We start from the raw sequence: 21,534 nt of genomic DNA, 5'->3' as shown, positions 1-21,534 counted from the left end.
ATGGAAGGTATGCAAAAGTTGCGTAAACTAGTGCATGAGTGCTTACATATATATATATATATATATATGAGATGCACAATGAATTGAAGTTTTTTTTATAGTAAATGCTCATATTTGCTGCTTCCCATTTTACTGTTAGCCATTACATTAATATTATTATATTACATCAGTTATATTTTAAAAATATTAATTCTATACGTTGCGTTAATAATGTGTCCAAATTTTAATCTTGATGCATAGTCAAGAAAATAGCTGTTATATTATTTTTTGAAATTGAAAATGGTTTTTTAATTTTAATCTTTTATATTATCACATTTGGTTTGCTGTCATTTCGTTTTCTTTCCTTCCATTACGTTTTCCCTACTTCAACTTCATTTTCTCACGCCCTGGCATTTGTTTATATTAGTTTTTTTTTAAAACATAAAGGACTTTTATTTCTGTTCATGCATTTTATGTGGGGCAATTAAAAAAGTTCTACATCCGTCATTCCTTGATTCCTTGGCATAGCATTTTCAGTGCTAATAAAATATATTCCTACTTTACTTTTTTGACTTTATTTTTTATGTGTATTTCCAGGTACTTACATCCGTTTACAACTAATTATATATCCACTTTTGTGTATTCCTAATAAGTCTGTTTTCTTTCTCCCATCCTCCTAAAATGCACATGAATATATTTTTTTTTTTTACTAGCTTTAAATTGTTGATGGTTCGTTCATAAAAATTGTATCTTGCATGTCTAGGTCAGGAAAAAAAAAAAAAAAAATACATATATACATATATAAATTACACATTTGCATGTACATGCAAATAAATTTATATTTTCATTTTTCACGCCTTATGAGTAAGAACGCTCAGATGTTCTCCTTTAATCTTTTCCTCATCATACCTGAGTATATATCAAACGAATTTAAAACTTCATCAAAAATAAAAAAAGTTCCACAAATTAGCAAAATTGAATTGTCTTTGCAACATTCCAGAAAGGCGTTTTTCACAATTACCGGAATGGTACCTATACAAAAAAGGGAATAAAATTTTTTTTCAAATGCAAGTTAAACATATATAAACAAGTACGCATATGTATATATATATATATACGTATGTATATGTATGTATGTATGTGTGGACATACATTTGTAGGCATGTATAGTGTACCCCTTTTATACAAATTGTCCGCGTTGTTTGGGTTAGTTGGGTCATCTGCACTCTCCCCTCTATGGATCCTCAACCACTGTTTCACCTTTTTTGCTCCACTTAAAACATGTTCCTTTAATTCATCCTTTATGCGATTATCCCAGTTTATCATTTCTACTAACTCTTCAAAATCGTATGTCCGTTCATTCAAGGACGGTAAGTAAAAAATATCCTATCATTCAGAATGCGGGAAAAAATGGAAAAAAAAAATGAGTACAAGATGGACAATTGTTCAGCAAATAGTGAATTGTTAACAATAAACGAATAATAAGAGAAAAAACATATTAATATTACGCTTTTATCGAAACATGTGTACTTATGTGGGTGTGTGTACAAAATCAAAGCAGCCAAGAACTACGTAAAATTTAAAAAAACACTGAGCAGTAATTATATAGATAACTCCGTATTTTTTATTTTAGGAGAGGATAGGGGGAAAAAAAAAAATAAATAAATACATATATAAGTAAGTAAGCATAAATATATATAAATAAATACATATATAAGTAAATACATATATAACTAAATAAATATATAAATTTATAAATAAATAAGAACTACCTTCAATACATGCGGAAACTGCGCAATTAAGGGTTGGAATATATTTAAACTTCGTGGCTTCGTTATAGATATACATGCTCTAATTAATTTTCCTTTATGAAAGATGTTAATATCTCGACACAATCTATCAATGGCGGTTTCATTATGTCCAACATCTAGTATAACAGCATGAGGATATAAAGAATAATCATTATTTTGTTGTAGGAAATTTGTAGACATGAATTTCTTTTTTACATGCTGCATTTGCTCCTCAGCTAAATATTGTTTTCGTAGTGGTGGTTTAATATGTATAACTGACTTTAAAAAATTGTCTATATTTATCTTTAACAATTTTAATGCTTCCATAGCTATTCTAGAATTTTCTTCATTGTATGTTTCTCCTCTTGGTTCTGGTGGCACTACATTAATAGTGCAGTTTAATTCTTTTGCTTTTTGAAAAACATTTTTATATATAGAAACAGATGGTCCTATAACTACATTTGCATTTTTCTTAAATATACCTATTTTTTCATTACATATATCTTTAAGCTCGGATCCTAATATATGCACATGGTCATAACCTATGGAAGTTATTATGATCAGTTCAGGACTTTTCAAAATATTTGTAGCATCTAATCTTCCACCTATCCCTGTTTCTATTATTGCATAGTCAACTTTTTTATTTGAAAAGTGTAAAAAGGCAACTAGTGAAATAATTTCAAAGAAGGATGGATATATATTTATTTCTTTAATTTTTTTAAATACTTGGTTAACTAAACATATTAAATCCTCCTCGTTTATCGGTTCGTCATCTACTATTATTCTTTCTCTTAGTGAAAATATATGAGGAGAAGAATATATTCCTACCTTAAATTTTCTCAACTTCAGACATGAATAAATTTTATAGCATACTGACCCCTTTCCATTAGTACCTGCAACGTGCACAGTTTTGTAATTTTCAGTAGGATTGTTAAACGACTCGCTCATCTGTTTCATGCTATCAAGTCCTAATTTCATTGCATGAGTTTTATATAATTTGTCTAAGCATTCCTCATAACTTTTTATCTCCTCCCCCATGTTTCAAAACGCACAGTGAAGTTGGGGTAAATGTATATTATTTCGAAAGGATTTTAAATATTTGACTGATCACAATAGCTTGAAGTGCCAGACATTTCTGACCAGTTAGGCGCGTTTGAACAGTGTGTACCTGACTGAAGTTCTCATCAGTTAATTAATACAAATGAATGTGCCAGAAAAAAAAAAAGAAAAAAGAAAAACGAAAATGAAAAAAGAAAAAGAAAATAAAAAAAGAAAAAGAAAATGAAAAACGAGAAAGAAAATGAAAAAAGAAAAAGAAAATAAAAAAAGAAAAAGGAAATGAAAAACGAGAAAGAAAATGAAAAAGGAAAAAGAAAATGAAAAAGGAAAAAGAAAATGAAAAAGGAAAAAGAAAATGAAAAAGGAAAAAGAAAATGAAAAAGGAAAAAGAAAATGAAAAAGGAAAAAGAAAATGAAAAAAGAAAAATAAAAATGAAAAAATAAAATTAATTACTTCGCACTGCAGCTATAGTAGAGGCGTACTACAAAATTTATGGAAACAATTTAGCGCCTTAATGAACTCTACATAAACCTTGTTGTAACGTGTCCTTCTAAACCTTTTAATTGCATAAATATATTTTTACAGTTAATAAGCGATGTAACCGTTTTTTTATTGTTTTCCTTTTTTTTTTTTTTTTATCTTTATATCTATCTTTCTTTATCTTATATAATTCGAAAGAGCGACAAAATTTCCATGTTGACTAACCTTATGTAGCTTAATACTAAAAATTTCTACTGTTTAACATTTTTTATAAAATTTTTTTGTTTTCTAGCTTTTTTTTTAAATGACGCAAAAAAATGATGAATATTTAAAAAAAAAAAAAAAACTATACAAAGAGAGATATATATTTATAAGTTGTTTCTGAAAATGAGGAACATAACGTCTTATGAAAAAAATTTACACAGTGGAAATATGATTTGGGTTTTTTTACTTTTTTGCTTTTTCGCCTCTTCTTTTTTTCGTTTTTCGCCTTTTTATTTTTCAAAATGTAACTTAAGCGGGTGATAAGTCAAACATCCCCTAATTTAGAGCACGCTCTTTATATTTCTATTTTGACGTATGAAAAGTGTTTTAATTTGCTCTTACAGTGTTATGCAACGAGGAACATATGAGTACATATGTTTATGATATACACAGGGCATGGGCGCACACATAAATACCTATATACATACTTATATATTAAATATATGTGCTAAAATATACATTTATGTAGATATCCTTGTACAACTTACCAAAACTGCACTGCAAACCTGTCGACGTAAATTTAATTTTATTGTACATAGTTCTTATTACAGAAACGTATTTTATTATTATTATTTTTTTTTTTTTTTGCTATTCCAGTACATCATATATATGCCACTGAAATGTGCGTAACTGACGAAAAGAGTATTTCACTATTTTTTAGTGTCGAAAAGTATAAAAAAGTAGTACCATTTTGTGAACATACGCAGGTAGCATTCATGTAGATATGTATACATAAATATACATATATACATAAATATACATATATACATAATATATACATATACACATAAATATACATATACACATAAATATACATATACACATAAATATACATATACACTAAATATACATATACACATAAATATACATATAACATAAATATACATATATACATAAATATACATATACACATAAATATACATATACATAATATACATAAATACATAATATACATAAATACATAAATATACATAAATACATAAATAATACATACATATACATAAATATACATAAATACATAAATATACATAAATACATAAATATACATAAATACATAAATATACATAAATACATAAATATACATAAATACATAAATATACATAAATACATAAATATACATAAATACATAAATATACATATATATATATCTAAGTACAAAACGTGGAGACGGGGTCCCACAATAGTGAGATGTATAAAAAAAAAAAAATAAAAATAAGAAAAAGTAGCGCAGGTTATTCTATTTATGTGAACTTGCATTCAATAGTAACAGAATAAAAACGACAAAAGGATGATATGAAAATTTTGAAAAAAAATAGTGAACCTTTAGAATTTATTTTTATTTTTATTCTTATTTTTATTCTTATTTTTATTCTTATTTTTATTCTTATTTTTATTCTTATTTTTATTTTTATCCTTATATTTTATTTTTATAATAATTTTCTACTCTTTTTTTCATTTCCTCGGTCCGAAGTGGAACAGTAAAACTGCACTTCTATAACTTTTACTAAGTTATTTCGCAGTTTAAGGTGTGATAACTTCTATAAAATGGTACATTAATAAGTAATATATAAAAATTGAATTGTACCATATATTGTATATATTATATAAGAGTAGTAAGGCAAGCCAAAAAAGTTTGCTCTTCATTACCCTTCGAGCAAAAAAAAAAAAAAAAAAAACAATTGCATGCAAGTGATAAAATAGTACATATATCCTCATAGTATAAATTCATAATTAAGATACCATCTGCAAGCAAATAATCATATGTGCATAATTGATTGTAATGTATTTATGTAATTATGTATGTATAATTAAGTAAGCATGTATATTTATATATTTAATATTTTTAAAAAAAAAAAATTAATTCAAAAAAAAAATATCAACTAATTTTTTCATCTGAACATTTTTCCCTTTTTTGAATTTTAAAAATCCTGTGTTAAACATCTTCCGAAAAACTTTTAAGTAATAACGCAATTCATCCTTAAAAATTTAAATAAAATTTATATGTAAGAACATACATATATAAATACATACATATATAAATACATACATATATAAATACATACATATATAAATACATACATATATAAATACATACATATATAAATACATACATATATAAATACATACATATATAAATACATACATATATATATACATACATAATATATGCAAACACGAAAAAATAGCTATTTTATATTCTACATATTACCCCATTGTGATATTAACAAAGAGAAGTATATTTATAAGTAATAGTGCTAATGGGCCCTTTGCTTTTTATTTTTGATTTCAGTTAACTTCATATTAAGGAGCATAATTTCTTACTGCCATTTTTTGATGCGAAAAATTTTGCACATATTTTAGAGGATATTCCCTTATCCATTGATCATCAAATATATACTCTTTTCGAGTTTTTTTTTTTTTTTTTTTTTTTTTTTTTGCATTATCACGTAAGTAACATGAACATCTTTACTTCAATGCTTACCTGCGATCAATTACATGTATATGTGTGTATATATATATATATAATATATATACATATATATATAATATATATACATATATATATAATATATATATATTATCTGTTTGAATACCTGCGGGCCCGAATTTATAAAAATACGTACACTTAAATAAACCCATATAAGCACTTGTCCATAGGCACAATGTATACAAAAGCGCCTTCGAATAATTACTCATATATTCCCCTTTTTTTGTATCATCTTACTTTACAGCCGCCCATTCCCAGTAGCTGCTCATTTTGAAAGATGGCACCCAAAACAAAAATTGTTCTAGTCGGTTCAGGTATGATTGGAGGTGTTATGGCCACATTAATTGTTCAGAAGAACTTAGGAGATGTTGTTATGTTTGACATTGTTAAGAACATGCCCTATGGAAAAGCATTAGATACATCTCATATGAATGTAATGGCTTATTCAAATTGCAAAGTGACAGGATCAAATTCATATGAAGATTTAAAAGGTGCAGATGTAGTAATAGTAACAGCAGGATTTACAAAGGTTCCAGGAAAGAGTGATAAGGAATGGAATAGAGATGATTTACTACCATTGAACAACAAAATTATGATAGAAATAGGTGGTCATGTAAAAAATTATTGTCCAAATGCTTTTATAATAGTTGTTACAAACCCAGTTGATGTAATGGTGCAGCTGTTACATAAACATTCAGGTGTACCAAAAAATAAAATTGTAGGTTTAGGAGGTGTTCTAGATACATCTAGGCTTAAATATTATATATCACAAAAATTAAATGTTTGTCCAAGAGATGTAAATGCACTTATTGTTGCTGCACATGGTAATAAAATGGTTCCTTTGAAAAGATACATAACTGTTGGTGGTATTCCATTACAAGAATTTATTAATAATAAAAAAATTACCGATGCTGAATTGGATGCCATATTTGATAGGACTGTAAATACAGCACTGGAAATTGTTAACTTACATGCTTCACCATATGTTGCTCCAGCTGCTGCTATTATTGAAATGGCTGAATCATATATAAAAGACTTAAAAAAAGTATTAATATGTTCTACTTTATTAGAAGGACAATATGGACACAGTGATATTTTTGGAGGTACACCCCTTGTTTTAGGAGCCAATGGTGTTGAACAGGTTATCGAGTTACAGTTAAACAGTGAAGAGAAAAAAAAATTTGATGAAGCTATTGCTGAAACGAAGAGAATGAAGGCTTTAGTGTAAATTTTTTTTTTCCCTGACCTTTTTTTTTTTTTTTTAAAGTTAAAGAGGGGAGTATTACGGCTCAAGAGGTGTGCATGTGTGTTCTTTCGTATGTAAATATGTGTATATTTGTATATATATATGTATGTGTATATGTGTACTATTATACATGTACATATATTAAGTGCGATAATTAGCGCCAGGAGCAAGTCTCATATCTCATAGGCGTACACAGAATACCAGGCGAATATAAGAGAGACAAACAGCGCAGATATGAAGAAGAAAAAAATGCATATATATATTTTTCATTTTTATCTTAACATGGAATGTGTGTATGTGTGTGTGTTTGTGTGTGTTCCCCCAATTTTTGCCGTTTATTTATTGCCATTTAAATATTACCATGTAATTAAATTTTTAAATGATTTTTTTTTTTTTTTTTTTTTAAATAAGATTATGTATTTTAAAACGTGCTATTTTTTTCTTGTCCTTATAATAGACATATAATTAAGAACGATTAATAAAATTTAAACCGAGAAAAAACGTTTAATGAATGTTACTAATAGGAAAGGGGAGCAGCGCCTTATACGTATAAGTACATGTATATGTGTATGTGCATGAGCTTGCACTTGCATGCAAATTTTAGGGGAAATTCGTTCACATCCTTATCAGTTCATTACATTTGCGCTTCCCCATTTTTTCTCTCACAAATGAAGTTATGATTTTTAAAAAAACGTTCGCTCAAAATATGGCTGAGTTAAAGTCTTACAAACGCGATGCAAACAAAATTATACATTAAAAACATTTGCACATCAAAATAAAAAAAAATAAAAAAAAGTTAAACACATAATACCCATTTTAAACAAATAAAACGGTTACATATATATTATATATATATATATATATATATATATATATATATATATATATATCATTACTACTCATCTTCAATTGCTCTTATGTAAAATACATTATTACCCCTAATAAAAGCATCGTTATATTTTTCAATTAATTCTCCTTCGAAATATTCTTCCGTCTGTTCCAGCGCAACATTCATGCGTTCATCTAAGCAAGCTAGTATTCCTTTGTAATCCGTCCCGTTGTTTAGTCTAACTATTACTGCTCGTCCTTTCAAGCTTTCAACAAAATCTTTAGGTGAATTGGAGCTCATCTTTTTATGGCAGCCCTTAACAGTACTACACACATATATATGTATACATATATTTTATTAGTCCCACGTATATATATTACTTCTATGTAAGTATGGCGATCCTATGTATATATAGCAGAGTCACGTGTATAAAGCAGTCCTACGTATCTATATTAGTGTCACATATATATATATATCTATTCATATATATATATATATCTATTCATATATATATATCTATTTATATTTACGTACAATACGCTCAAATGATTTCGTACGATGAACTTAATAAACCCATAAGCTGTAAAATCTGTAATAATTTTTTAAGACTAATTCGACATGACCTTTCACACTGCACTGTTTGCGTTTTGTCTCGATAATGTACGCATATATAATTGTATATCCATTTATGTACAAACAGATACATGCACACATATACATATATATGCATATACTTGTTAACACCTGCTCCTGCTTTATGGACGAATGTGAATTATTGAATTATGGGGCTAATATCTACTATGTAAAAAAAAAAAAAAAAATTATGCAATGTGAGAATTTTAAAATATTCCTTTTTATCGCTTTTCCATAAAAAACTGAAAACCATAATGGGATATAAATATCATAACATATTTCGTACGTATGTATGTATTTATATGTATAAACATTTATACTTATATTTATACATATGCATATATATGTATATGTACGTATATGTATGTACATGTATGTATATACTTATATATATGCACGTAAAAATATACGTACAGTGTGTTTGCGAATTTTTATATTCCAAAAAAATGATTAACTACAAATAACTCAAAGAACTGTTTGCTAATTTTAGGAGCATGTATAATTTAAATAATCAAATAATTAAATATTTTGTTTATTACATAGAAAAAAAAATAAAATAAAAAAAAGGAGTATACCTTTTCTTTTCAAAAGTGCTTATCTCTTTTTATCGTTTCCACAACAGTTTTGTATAGAGAGAAAAAAGTCATTCAGTAAAATGGGGTAGATGGTTGATCACTACTTGTAAATATATTTTAAATAAAAAAGAACCTCACAAGCACAAATATATGTTCATATTTATATGCATAAATATGAACATATATATATATATGCGTATAATAAATTGCTACTTAAATGTAATTCCACTCAATGTGACCTATGAAATAACTACTAAAATTTGGAACAAACCGCATGCATAATCATCACATTATTTTAGCGAAATGCGGAAAGAATATCCTGAACAGCAAGAAAAAAAAAAAATATATGACTTGTTCAGGAAAAAAAACTCAACTTGTAGAAGAATAGTAGAAGATAAAACTTTAAACTTGAAAAATAATAATTTTATGATACATAAGAAAAATAGAAAACTAAATCAAATCAGTCGTTAATTGTGGTGTTGTTTTGCATAGGATTAACAAATAAACGTTTTTATTTAGTTTTGTATGTTTTTTGGTTTATTATTATTTTTTTTTTCACATATTAAATCTTCTGCTAATTTCGCAAAAAAAAAAATAAAATAAAATAAAAATAAAATAAAAATAAAATAAAAATAAAATAAAAGAAGCTTAGGCAATTAATGGAACATATATGTTTGTTCTTTTGAAAGATATACGCAGGTGTATAAGAAATAACTAAAAATATCAAAAAGAGAAAAGATCAATGACTGGCAAACACTGTTGTTTGTTTTTTAAAATTTAAAAGCTTCAATTTGTGTTTATTTTTACGTTTATTTTGTTTTTGTTTTTGTTTTTTATTACTTTTTATTATTATCTTTTTCCTTTTCCCCATTCTGCACATATGTTAATAATCACATACTTGCGCATGTAAACTGTGGGTGTATGCTTTTTTTTATCAGTATGGTACCATCATTTAAGCTTTTCCCTTTAAAAACAAACATACGAAAATTCCAGAAGGTAATAAAATTTTAATATTCTTAAAAAAAGTTGACATTATAAGAATAAGCATAACGTGTATGTAGTGCTTATTTTCACAAGAAAATAAAGGTTCGTGTACATAATATGTACACATTTGCATGTAAATATGTATGTATACGCTGGGATATATTAGTGTTTAGGTGTATACACATACGTATATATATACGCATATGGTTTACACCTGCCAACATGTGGTACTTCATTCGCGAGTGCTGTAGAAAGTAGGCTGCCATTTTTCTGATAAATGTTTATAAAGTACTGTTTTGTATCAAAATGGTATGCTACGCACATTCACGCACACCCGCACACTTGCATACACATCTACCCCTTTATGTTAAAAAGGTCGTTCAAAGATTCCTTCTGGTGAATTCTCCTAATAGCGTCAGCAACGAGCACAGAAACGCTTAGTTTGGTTATCTTCTTGCAATTATCAATATTTTTGTTCGCCTTAACCGTATCAGTAACAATAACTTCCTCTAATGGAGAGTTTTCAATTCTATCAATAGCTAGTCCTGAAAAAAGTCCATGAGTAGCAAAGGCAAAAACTCTTCTAGCTCCGTGTTTTTTTAATTGTTTTGCTGCTTCACATAATGTACCAGATGTATCAATCATATCATCAACAATAATAACATCTGAATCATAAACATTACCTACTAAATCCATTTTTTCAATTTCATTTGGTTTTGTTCTTTGTTTTATTAACATAGCAATACCACAATCACTTATACCTCTATGATTTAAACCATCTTGAAATTTCCTTGCTCTATAAACTCCTCCAGCATCTGGTGAAACAATAACAGGTTTATATAAATCTTTTTTTGTAAAATAATCTAAACCAATTATTTGTGCTTCTAAATTATCTACAGGTACTCTAGGTCCAAAAAAACCTTGAATTTGTCCAGAATGTAAATCAATAGCTACTACTCTGTCAACACCCATAGCTTCTATCATTCTTGCTACATCAGCTGCGGATATGGGTACTCTTGAACTTAATTTTCTATCCTGTCTAGCATAACCATAATATGGAATAACAGCAGTAATCTTTTTTGCTGATGCTCTTCTACATGTCGATATCATCAGCAATAATTCAATTAAATTTTCATTTACTGGTGGACAGGTTGGTTGTATGATATATACATCCTTTCCTCTTATACTGTCTATAAATTGCATTGACACTTCCCCATCGGCAAATCTTTTTAAGTTTACTTTTCCTAAATTTGTACCTAAATGGTCAGCTATATTTTTACTTAATAAAGGATTTGATGAACCACTAAATAATATTGCATTTTCCATTTTCTCAATAGGTCTCTTCTCCTCTGATCTCCATAATGGATGTTGAAAATTCTTTTTCGAATTATCACAATAAACACTATTCTCAAAAAAAATATTTTTATTATTATTACTAACATTATATAACATACTATATATGCTCTTTTTTAAATCCCTACAATCTAACCGAAGCTTGCTTCTATTCTCTTCATCTTTCAAAAAACACCATCCAACAGCAGCAGCAGTAGCAGAACTACCACCACTTAGTATTAAGGTCAATAACTTACTAATGCCATTCTTTTCTTTCTCAAAATTATTTCTTTTCTTAAACCACTTTGATATATATCTATTTGGTAAGACAAAATTCATTTTATTCATGCAGGTAATAAAAAGGGTAATAATACGTCAAGTTTGACTAGAAAAAAAAAAAGCATATAAAATATACGCAAATGGAATTGCTGGACGGGGGGTGACGGAGCGTTTTATGTATGCGCTTGTACAACTACAAACACTTACGTGCATATGTATACATATACATATATATATATATATATATATATATATATATATATATATATATATATATATATATATATATATATATGTATGTGTATATGTATTGTGCATGTATATATGTTCGTATATGCATATCTGTATGTATGCTGTTCTATGTGCCCCTTATAAATACTTTCAAGCGAGAAAAATCTAAAAAGGAAATACAAAAATTTGGAAGATGATAGGAGTTTTAGCCTTATATTTTATATAGAGTTGTGAAATAAAAAAAAAAAAAGGCTAAAAATAAAAAAGATAATGGGAAAAAATAAAAAATGTAGCGTATGATATGAAAAGATGGGAAGGCGAGGACGCGAAGAAATGAGAAGGGGAAAAGGCGAAAAAACGAAGCGAACAAATGAAGCGAAAAAATGAAGCGAACATATGAAGCGAAAAAATGAAGCGAACATATGAAGCGAAAAAATGAAGCGAACATATGAAGCGAAAAAATGAAGCGAACATATGAAGCGAAAAAATGAAGCGAACATATGAACAGAAAAAATGAAGCGAACATATGAAGCGAAAAAATGAAGCGAAAAAAAGATTTAGTGTAAAAGCGAGGAAACAAAACGAAATTAATCAATTCGTGGCAAACTTGTGAAATGCATCCCCTTATTTTTACATATAATACATGTAATTATGTACTGTACATGAGAGAAAAAAAAAAAAAAAAAAAATCAAAAGCGGGATGTTGAAAAAGATGTCATGTATTTAGCATAAGATACGATTTAGTTTTTCAAATAAAATTAATAGTCATTATCTGACTACAAGGAAAAATGAAAAAATTGGAAAGGAAAGAAGCAGTAGAAGTATAAATAGATGTAGAAGAACAAAAAAAAAAAAAAAAAAAAAAAACATCAGAAAGTAAAGAAAAAGTAGGAAAAAATTATTATATATAGAAAAATAAACCAATTAAACTTTTAGTTTACCTTCTTGTAGATATATATTTTCCTTTTTTTTTTTCGTTAATATATTATTTTTAAAGAAATTACAAGAAGAAATAGTTTAATAGTTATTTTATGCATAAAAATTACAAAAGCTATTAGTGAACTTTAAGATACATATGGCAGGAATGATAAAAAAAAACTACACAGGGAAAAGTAGGCTTCTAATTTTCTTTAAATGTGTTTAATCTTATATTTCGCCTTTGGGTGATTAATTATGTATTATATATGTACGTATGTATGTATTTTATATGTACGTATGTATGTATTATATATGTACGTATGTATGTATTATATATGTACGTATGTATGTATTATATATGTACGTATGTATGTATTATATATGTACGTATGTATGTATTATATATGTACGTATGTATGTATTATATATGTACATATGTATGTATTATATATGTACGTATGAATATATTATATATGTATGCGTGTATGTAATATATATGTATGTGTGTATTATATATGTATATAGAGTGCGGGGATTTGCCAAAACAGTAATAAGTTTACACTTGTTTGAGAGTATAACTCGAAATAATTCAAGATAAAGCATCTCATTTGAATGTACTTTATATATTTACTGTAAAAGTGTAAGATAGCTCTTAAGTTAGGTCTACTTAAGTTATAGTTAAAAGATGAATTTTCGTATATTTACAAGTTTATTAACTTTTTCGGAAAAGCTATTTAAGTGTTTCTTTTTTTCTTTTTTATTTTGTCGTTCTCCTTCTTTTACATATTTACTTTACCCTTCTCTTTCTTTTACATTTTCTTTTTCTTTTTCTTTTTCTCTTTAATCTTTGCCTTTTCCATCTCTATCTTTTTTTTTTTTTTTTCCATTCTTTCGTACATGTACTCCTTTCATTTATTCAAAATCCGCATTACATAACATCTCTATATATGTAGTGAAGTGAGCACATGTTTATAGAGGCATTTTGATGTGAAAAGGTATTATTAAAAGAATATATTTAATATGAACAAGCAAGCAAAAAATAAAATGCAGAAAGACAAAGATTAATATAGCTTTCGTTATTTTTCAAAAAAAAAAAAAAATAAAAAAGAAGACCTCCATATATCCCTTTGTTTTGTTATATATCACATAATGTCAACCCAAAATAGTACGATTGAAATAAAATTTATATTAAAACTGAAAATTATGATAGCGAAATAAATAGATACATGTACATATATATAGAATGATATTTGTATTGGTCTTTTACCTGAATTGCTAAGATTTCAACAAGGTTACTGACTGTTCAAGTATTTCGTTAAAATTATTATGTTTCTCTCCACACCATTAATGTTACTAAAGTGATTCTTTTTTTCATTTTATTTTATTATTATTTTTTTTTTTTTTATGCCCCATCAACGCCTCTTTTCTTATGTGCTCGTCAACAGCATCATTTTCTATTTTTCAAAAGTTCGTATGACCCGTTCATGAGATTATTTAAACAAATAGGAGATTATTTTTAATGTTTGTGAAACATTTCTAAAAAAAATATGAACGGGTCAGAATTTTTTTTTTTTTTTTTCAGTGGAATACAACCATCAAAAAGTTGACTACATACAATCGCACACATACATATATACATGCTTAAATTTGTACACATTTTTGTGGCTAAATGGGCTAAAATAACGAAAAATGAGTTTTTTAGAACGTAAAAATTCTCGACTATCTATTATAATAAACTGGATATTTTTTGCCTTAATTTTTCTTTGAAAATACAACACAAGAATACACTATTACTATAATGTATTATTTTAACTATAAAAGGAGACTGCTTTTTTTTTTTTATTTTATTTTTTTTTTTTATTCTTTTGTTTTGTTTAACATAAAATAATTATTTTTGTTGTAAAAAAAGTATAAAAATAAATATTATAATTTATCGTGAGTATGAATATATATCTACGTAGTAACATCTTTTTTATATTTTTATTGTTATTCTCAGGAGGCATTAAAAATAATCCTTTCCACCTTTTTTTTTGTAATTAAAAAATTTGCGGAGCGCATATATATATATATATATATGTACATGTGAGGTATGCTTGTGGATGGGCAAGTAAAAATATATATATGTATACGTATATATATATACATATATACGCTCTTATAATGAATAATAAAGACAGCACATAGCTAAGAAATACTCACACACACATTTATATATATATATATATATATATGTATGTATGTATGTAAAAAAAAAGAATGATCTAAATAAAAAAAAAAAAAAAAAAATACATATACATTAACATATGAGCTGGATGTGTCAGTTGGGTTTGGCTTCTTCATCTACGACTGCCTCATGTTTATAATTTTCAAATAAATAACTAATATGTTTTAGAGAATCATCAAAAAGTTCTTTTTCTTGCGCATTCAAATCTAGCTCAATAACTTTCTCAATACCCTTACCTCCAATAACAACAGGGATACCTGCAAAAACCCCCTTATGACCGTACTGACCATTCAACAATACGGAGCATACGAGTACTCTCTTTAAATCTTTTAAATAAGCTTCAATAATTTCAACAATAGCTAATGAAGGTGCAAAACATGCTGATCCTTCGGGTAATAATTCTAATAATTCTAAACCGGTATTTCTTGTCTTTTCAACAATTTGATTTATTTCTTTTTCTGTTATAGCTCCTTTTTTTGTAAAATCATTTAATGGAATACCATTTACGCAGCAGTACCTTGGCAGTGGTACCATTTTATCCCCATGAGCTCCTATTACAAATCCTTGCACATCACCCGGATTTATCTGAGTTGAACAATAAAAAATTATGGTTAATTTTGCAGAAGTTTGTACGAATACAGATATATGCGCACACCAACACATACATGTAGATACATATATATATGTACGGGTATATATATATATACATAAATTAGAGTTTTATCCTTCATTCTTCACCAAATTAGTGATTGCCTGTTTTATATTTTTTTATATGTTTTTTATTTTTTATTTTTTATTTTACTATTATTTTTTTTATATTTTTTTTTTTTTTTTTTATAATTTTTATTTTAACTATTTTCTATTTTATCATTTTCTATGTTGTACTCTTAGCTTTTCTGCCAAATTGTGTCTCAGTCGTGCGCTGTGCAAAACCCCCGCCATCCCGCATATTTTATGAGAGGGAATATTTGCATTCTCTTGTAAAACCTTTGCCATACAATCAACTGGACTTGTAGTAACTACTACAAAAGCTTGGGGGCAATGTTTCTTAATTGATTTTGATACTTCCCTTAATAGTTTAACATTAGATGTGTAAACTTGTTTTTCTATATCTTCTTCATCAAATTCAGCAAACTCACGTTCTGATACCTCTATTGTTACTACTACAACTAGTGAATCTTTAATATCTGTAATTTCATTAGTACCTAATATATTTATTCTAGATCTGTTTAGTGGTCTTGTGTGCAGTATATCTAATGCTCTTCCTTTAGGTAAATCTAAAATGGAAAGAAATTTTATGTAAACATTTTTCATATATATATGGTGCAAGAAATAGTCTACGCGTATACGCATGTGGCATGCATGCGTATGTAAGAATGTATTTATGTATGTTTATACACATACGGTCATTTACTTTAATACATAAATTCGTTAAAGTACACCGTTCCTTTTTTCTATTATTTATTATTATTTTTTTTTTTTTTATAAAGAGCATTTATATATATTAGGAAAAAAAGGAGATACATAGGATTTCACTTAAATGGCCAAGCATTTATCCTCGGAGAAAAAGTTAAGCAAAAAATTAAGAAGCACAAAATAAGCATATAAAAAACAGTTGAAACTACATATTAGCTTCATATATGTTTTACACGTTTGAATGAAAAGCAAAAAGGAAACAAGGATTAATTTCTTTTTTTTTAAAAATGTTATGGATTCAAATATGCACTGTGTTAATGAGGATCTATGTGTATATAGGCAAGTATTTGTATTTCGGTGCACATTACTGTTCATAAATACAGAAACATGTTAATGTAGAGATACATATTTTCAATTTGCACGTCATATCATTTTTCAAATATCAAAATTAAAGCGGTAAATGAATTGAAATGGTAAATGAATTAACATGATAAACAAATTAAAGCGATAAATTTAGTATCATTACCTTTTCTAAAATCATGCAAAACGACATCACCTAGATTTTTTTCACAGATCATATGAGCCAAAGCGCAGCCTATATCTCCTGCACCTAATACGCTAATCTTTGGATGTTTAACTGAGGTCATTGTTTGAATAATAAAATCCTGTTATTTACTTTTCCACAATAATTGAGTGTGCACTCGCTACTATACTTTAGTTATCTTTACTTTTAAAAGAGGTATAAAAAAAAGGGGTATTATGCATGTGTGTGGGTGGATGTATATGTTTAGAGGTGTAGGTATATGTATACATACGGACATACACTCACATGCATACACATCTACGTTTATGTTTGCATGTGTAGGTATCGCTTCATTATAATATATTCATAAGGGATTACAATGCAAATTATAGAATAATTGAACTATATATATTGTAGGACAAATACGAAATTATTATATGCCAACTTATATTTTTCGCTATGTAAAAAAAAAAAAAAAAGAAAAATTAACACTAAGAGTTCTACATCAAGGTGAATTGAAGTAACATTTTACTTTTACTTCTATTCACATGTATACACTGCACATAAATGCTTTGAGTAAATGTTTTGCATATATATTACATAAATATTTCATAGAATAGCTTTTTTTCTTTTTTACATATACCTTCGGGATAATAGGAAATTTAGAGCTTCAATTTTTTGTATTTTTAGCGATAAATTTAGAAACAAAAGAAAAGGAAGAGAAAGATAAAGAGAAGGATAAAGGGAAAGATAAGGGAAAAGATAAACGAAAAGATAAACGAAAAGATAAACGAAAAGATAAAGGAAAAGATAAAGGAAAAGATAAAGGAAAAGATAAAGGAAAAGATAAAGAAAACAAAAGTAAAACAAAAATGAATAATATAAAATATAGTAGAATAAAAAAAAAAATAAAAAAAAAAAGGAATAAATTAAAGGAGCAAAGGAAATGATGGAGTCGAAATTGCAGGAAGCTTGCTAATGAAAAACATTTTTGTAAAAAAAAAAAAAAAGCTATATCGATTTATTATATATATATATATATATATATATATATATATATATATATATATATATATATATTTATTTATTTATTTATTTATTTATTCATATATATTTGCATGTATTCATGTACGCATGTTTCTATATATGTGCATGTGTAAATAATTTGTGGAGGAAAAGAAATAAATATGCTGGAGGTACTAAAATAAAATGAGGTGAAGAATGTTATTAATTTATACTATGTCTTCTCTCAAGTTTGTACTTGTCTACACTGTCATATACATCATATGCGCTACAGTTAATTTAATTCCTTGCTTGTAGTAGGATAAGAGGATAAAACAATGGAATTATTTTTAGTATTTTATATAGGAGGATGGTACATATGTATGCCTGCGTATAAGGGTATATGAACATGTATATGTATATGTGTGTATATATGTATTACTTTGCCATTTTGTTATTTTCGTTTTCTTTTTTTTTTTGCTTTATTTTGTTTTTTTTGTTTTATTATTTATTATTTATTATTTATTATATTTTTTTTTTTATTCATTATTCTGTCCCTGTAAGACAGAGATGATATAGCCCTTTATGCACACGAAAGGATTATAAATAGTTTCTGACAAAACTTTTTGTTCAGTTTTTCCTTTAAAATATTTGTCCTTCACAGTCAGTAAAGTTAATGTAGAGAGCATATATTATATATATGGTGGGTCACATTTGTAATATAGTAGTATGCTACGTATATATATATATATATATATATATATATATGTATATGCACATGTACATATACATGTATATGAGAATGTACATGCACGTGCATGTGCATACATGTAAAAGATGTATCTGTAGAGATCCTAACTATGTAGAATACCTTTGCTATTTGTAAAATAAATAGTTAGAGAAGCGTACTTACTGATTTTTACAGGTTTACCACCTTTTTTCGTTTATTTAACTACTAGTTATTTTTAAAAAGAAGAGAAGAAAAACACAAAAAAAGAAAAAAAAAAAAAAAAAAAACACAAAAAAAAAAAACAAAAAAAGAAAAAAACAAACAAGAAAATATAAACACAAACACATATTTACCTTGTTTGCATTTCATTCTTGTACATTTCTCCTTGCTATTTTAGAAGGGTGGTGGGGGAAAAAAGAAAAATGTAAAGTTGGATAAAGCTAAAAAAGTTTGCATTTCATTTTAAGCGTATATTTACCACCTCCTCTGGCTTCTTCCACTTCGCTTCGCTACTATACATGATTCCTTTAAAATGGAGGAGGACTTGATCGACAAGTTGGAAGGAGTGTCGCTTAGCAGAATTAATGAAGCATCACATGATGAAAAAAAAAGTCTTAAGGGGAAGATAAGAGAACTTGAACATATGATCAATATAAAAATGATGAAATTACAAATGGAGTTAATAGAATCGAAAAAAAAAGAAGAAATTCATGAGTATGATTTTACAGATTTATTTAATGAATTTAAGGAAGAAATAACAAAAAAAATTGAAGATGTTAATGATCTTATTGGAAAAAGAATTGATGAGCAAAATGTGAAACACACTAAACTGTTCAATATTTTAGTTTCCTTAAAAAATGAAAACGCTTCGATCAATAAGGCTATCTCTTTGTTAAACGAGAAAATACACATGCTCGAGGAGGAAATAGGGGAATAGCGGCAGCGAAAGGGCTCATCGAGGTCGTCCTCATACCATTTGGGCAGTCTTACGTATATACATATTTACTGGCATACATACACATATATATATGCACTTTACGTACGCACTTACACACATACATATATGCACACTTATACGTCTATGCACGTGCTAGCGAAGGAAAAACACTTTAGGCTTGCTCAATTCTAATATGAAATGATAATTCCTTTTCCTTTTTCTTTTTTAATTTTTTTTTTTTTTACAATTCCTTGAAAATATGTTGTTATCTGTTTTTAATTTTTGTACTCCACTTTTTCTCCTTCTCTTATGTTACATTTTTTGCAGTGTAATATTTACTTTGTGGTGTTTTCCTGTATATGGTACCCCTTCAATATGTACCCCTTCAAGCTATACCGCTTTAGCTATAACACTTTACATATTATTTATTTTATTTTTTTTTTAATGTTCTTTTTTTTTTTATCCTCTTGTGTAATCCATTTCCTTAAGAACAAATTATCTTTTAAAAGTGAAAAAAAAAAAAAAAAAAAAAAAAAAAAAAGTAAAACGGGAAAGACGAAAAAAGGTAGGGAGGCAGAAATTCTGTTGTATATTTAACCCAGTTCATCATCTTTTTCTTTTTTTGTAAAAAGGGGAAAATTGGGCGTAACGAGATAGGTACGAAGAATGTACATAATATATAATTTTTTTGTTATTTACAGAATTATAATTTTTTTACCGCTATTTCATATTGCTACTGTTATTTCTGCTATTGCCCAAATGTGCATACTGTAACAGTCATAAAATTTTTTTTTTGCTTTTTTTTTTTTTTATCGGAATGTGAAAGGTACACGCATGGGCGGATATGCATTTGTGTGTATGCGCAAGTACGTGTACGGATGTATGTATGCATGTATGTATGTATATATGTATGTATGTATATATGTATAAGTATGTGTATGTTTATGTACGCACGTATGCATATGCATATATACGCATGTATCGCACGGGTGTACCGGCAAGTTAACATTTCCGAATTACTGATGAGGTTATTCTTAAGGAGAATGCATAAATTGTGATAGTGGCAAATATGCACAGAATGATAAAAGGAAAAACGTGCTAATATTGACCGTCCTCTACTTGTTCAGTTTTTTATTCAATTTTAACGATTAAGATTATTTATATTATATGAATTATTTCCTACGATTTTCGACAAAAATCTTGCATATACATACGATGGTTTTTCCCACCTGTGATACGTATTTTCGAGTATGCGCATTATGGACACATATAATAGGAAAAGAGAAGGAGAAAAAAAAAAAAAAGAAAGAGAAAAATTACAATTAAATAAAGCAGTAAAGCAGTTTTTCTCTCCCGTTTTGTTCTCCTTGTTCTTGTTCTTTTTCTTCTCCCCCTTTTTTTTTTTTGTGGCTCCAAGCGCGACTTGTCAGCAAATATATATATATATATATATATATATATAAATGAATAAAAAAAAAAAATTATTTACCTGGATGTATGTATTATGTGTATGTGTTTATGTATGTACGTATGTGCATCGTTCCATTTTTTTGTTTGTTCTTTTTTTTCTCTTTTACTGGTTAATTTTTTTTTTTGGTGAGTTTGATGTGCATT

General features: G+C 27.1%; 6 protein-coding genes across 6 annotated transcripts; 2 read left to right on the top strand and 4 right to left on the bottom strand.

Annotated features, from left to right (window-relative positions):
- Positions 1–694: 694 nt before the first annotated feature.
- On the bottom strand, positions 695–2,807 carry DHFS-FPGS (dihydrofolate synthase/folylpolyglutamate synthase, putative; the record flags this gene model as incomplete). Its single annotated transcript, XM_029006608.1, has 4 exons — positions 695–738; positions 889–1,011; positions 1,155–1,365; positions 1,752–2,807. 4 exons carry the CDS (start codon positions 2,805–2,807, stop codon positions 695–697), a joined length of 1,434 nt encoding a protein of 477 aa, XP_028863080.1.
- A 3,531-nt stretch (positions 2,808–6,338) lies between these two features.
- On the top strand, positions 6,339–7,289 carry LDH (L-lactate dehydrogenase, putative; the record flags this gene model as incomplete). Its single annotated transcript, XM_029006607.1, has 1 exon — positions 6,339–7,289. One exon carries the CDS (start codon positions 6,339–6,341, stop codon positions 7,287–7,289), a length of 951 nt encoding a protein of 316 aa, XP_028863079.1.
- Positions 7,290–8,202: 913 nt separating this feature from the next.
- Positions 8,203–8,436, bottom strand: LSM6 (U6 snRNA-associated Sm-like protein LSm6, putative; the record flags this gene model as incomplete). Its single annotated transcript, XM_029006606.1, has 1 exon — positions 8,203–8,436. The coding sequence occupies one exon, from the start codon at positions 8,434–8,436 to the stop codon at positions 8,203–8,205; it is 234 nt and encodes a 77-aa protein (XP_028863078.1).
- Positions 8,437–10,682: 2,246 nt separating this feature from the next.
- Positions 10,683–12,008, bottom strand: PmUG01_12039600 (phosphoribosylpyrophosphate synthetase, putative; the record flags this gene model as incomplete). The annotated part of the gene is made up of 1 exon (XM_029006605.1): positions 10,683–12,008. One exon carries the CDS (start codon positions 12,006–12,008, stop codon positions 10,683–10,685), a length of 1,326 nt encoding a protein of 441 aa, XP_028863077.1.
- A 3,397-nt stretch (positions 12,009–15,405) lies between these two features.
- PmUG01_12039500 (oxidoreductase, putative) lies at positions 15,406–17,375 on the bottom strand (the record flags this gene model as incomplete). Its single annotated transcript, XM_029006604.1, has 3 exons — positions 15,406–15,897; positions 16,198–16,589; positions 17,255–17,375. 3 exons carry the CDS (start codon positions 17,373–17,375, stop codon positions 15,406–15,408), a joined length of 1,005 nt encoding a protein of 334 aa, XP_028863076.1.
- A 2,140-nt stretch (positions 17,376–19,515) lies between these two features.
- PmUG01_12039400 (conserved Plasmodium protein, unknown function) lies at positions 19,516–19,920 on the top strand (the record flags this gene model as incomplete). The annotated part of the gene is made up of 1 exon (XM_029006603.1): positions 19,516–19,920. The coding sequence occupies one exon, from the start codon at positions 19,516–19,518 to the stop codon at positions 19,918–19,920; it is 405 nt and encodes a 134-aa protein (XP_028863075.1).
- Between the last annotated feature and the right edge of the window lie 1,614 nt (positions 19,921–21,534).

This window comes from Plasmodium malariae (genome assembly GCF_900090045.1).
Source record: "Plasmodium malariae genome assembly, chromosome: 12".
Lineage (NCBI taxonomy): Eukaryota > Apicomplexa > Aconoidasida > Haemosporida > Plasmodiidae > Plasmodium > Plasmodium malariae.
This window is presented reverse-complemented; position numbering and strand designations above follow the sequence as displayed.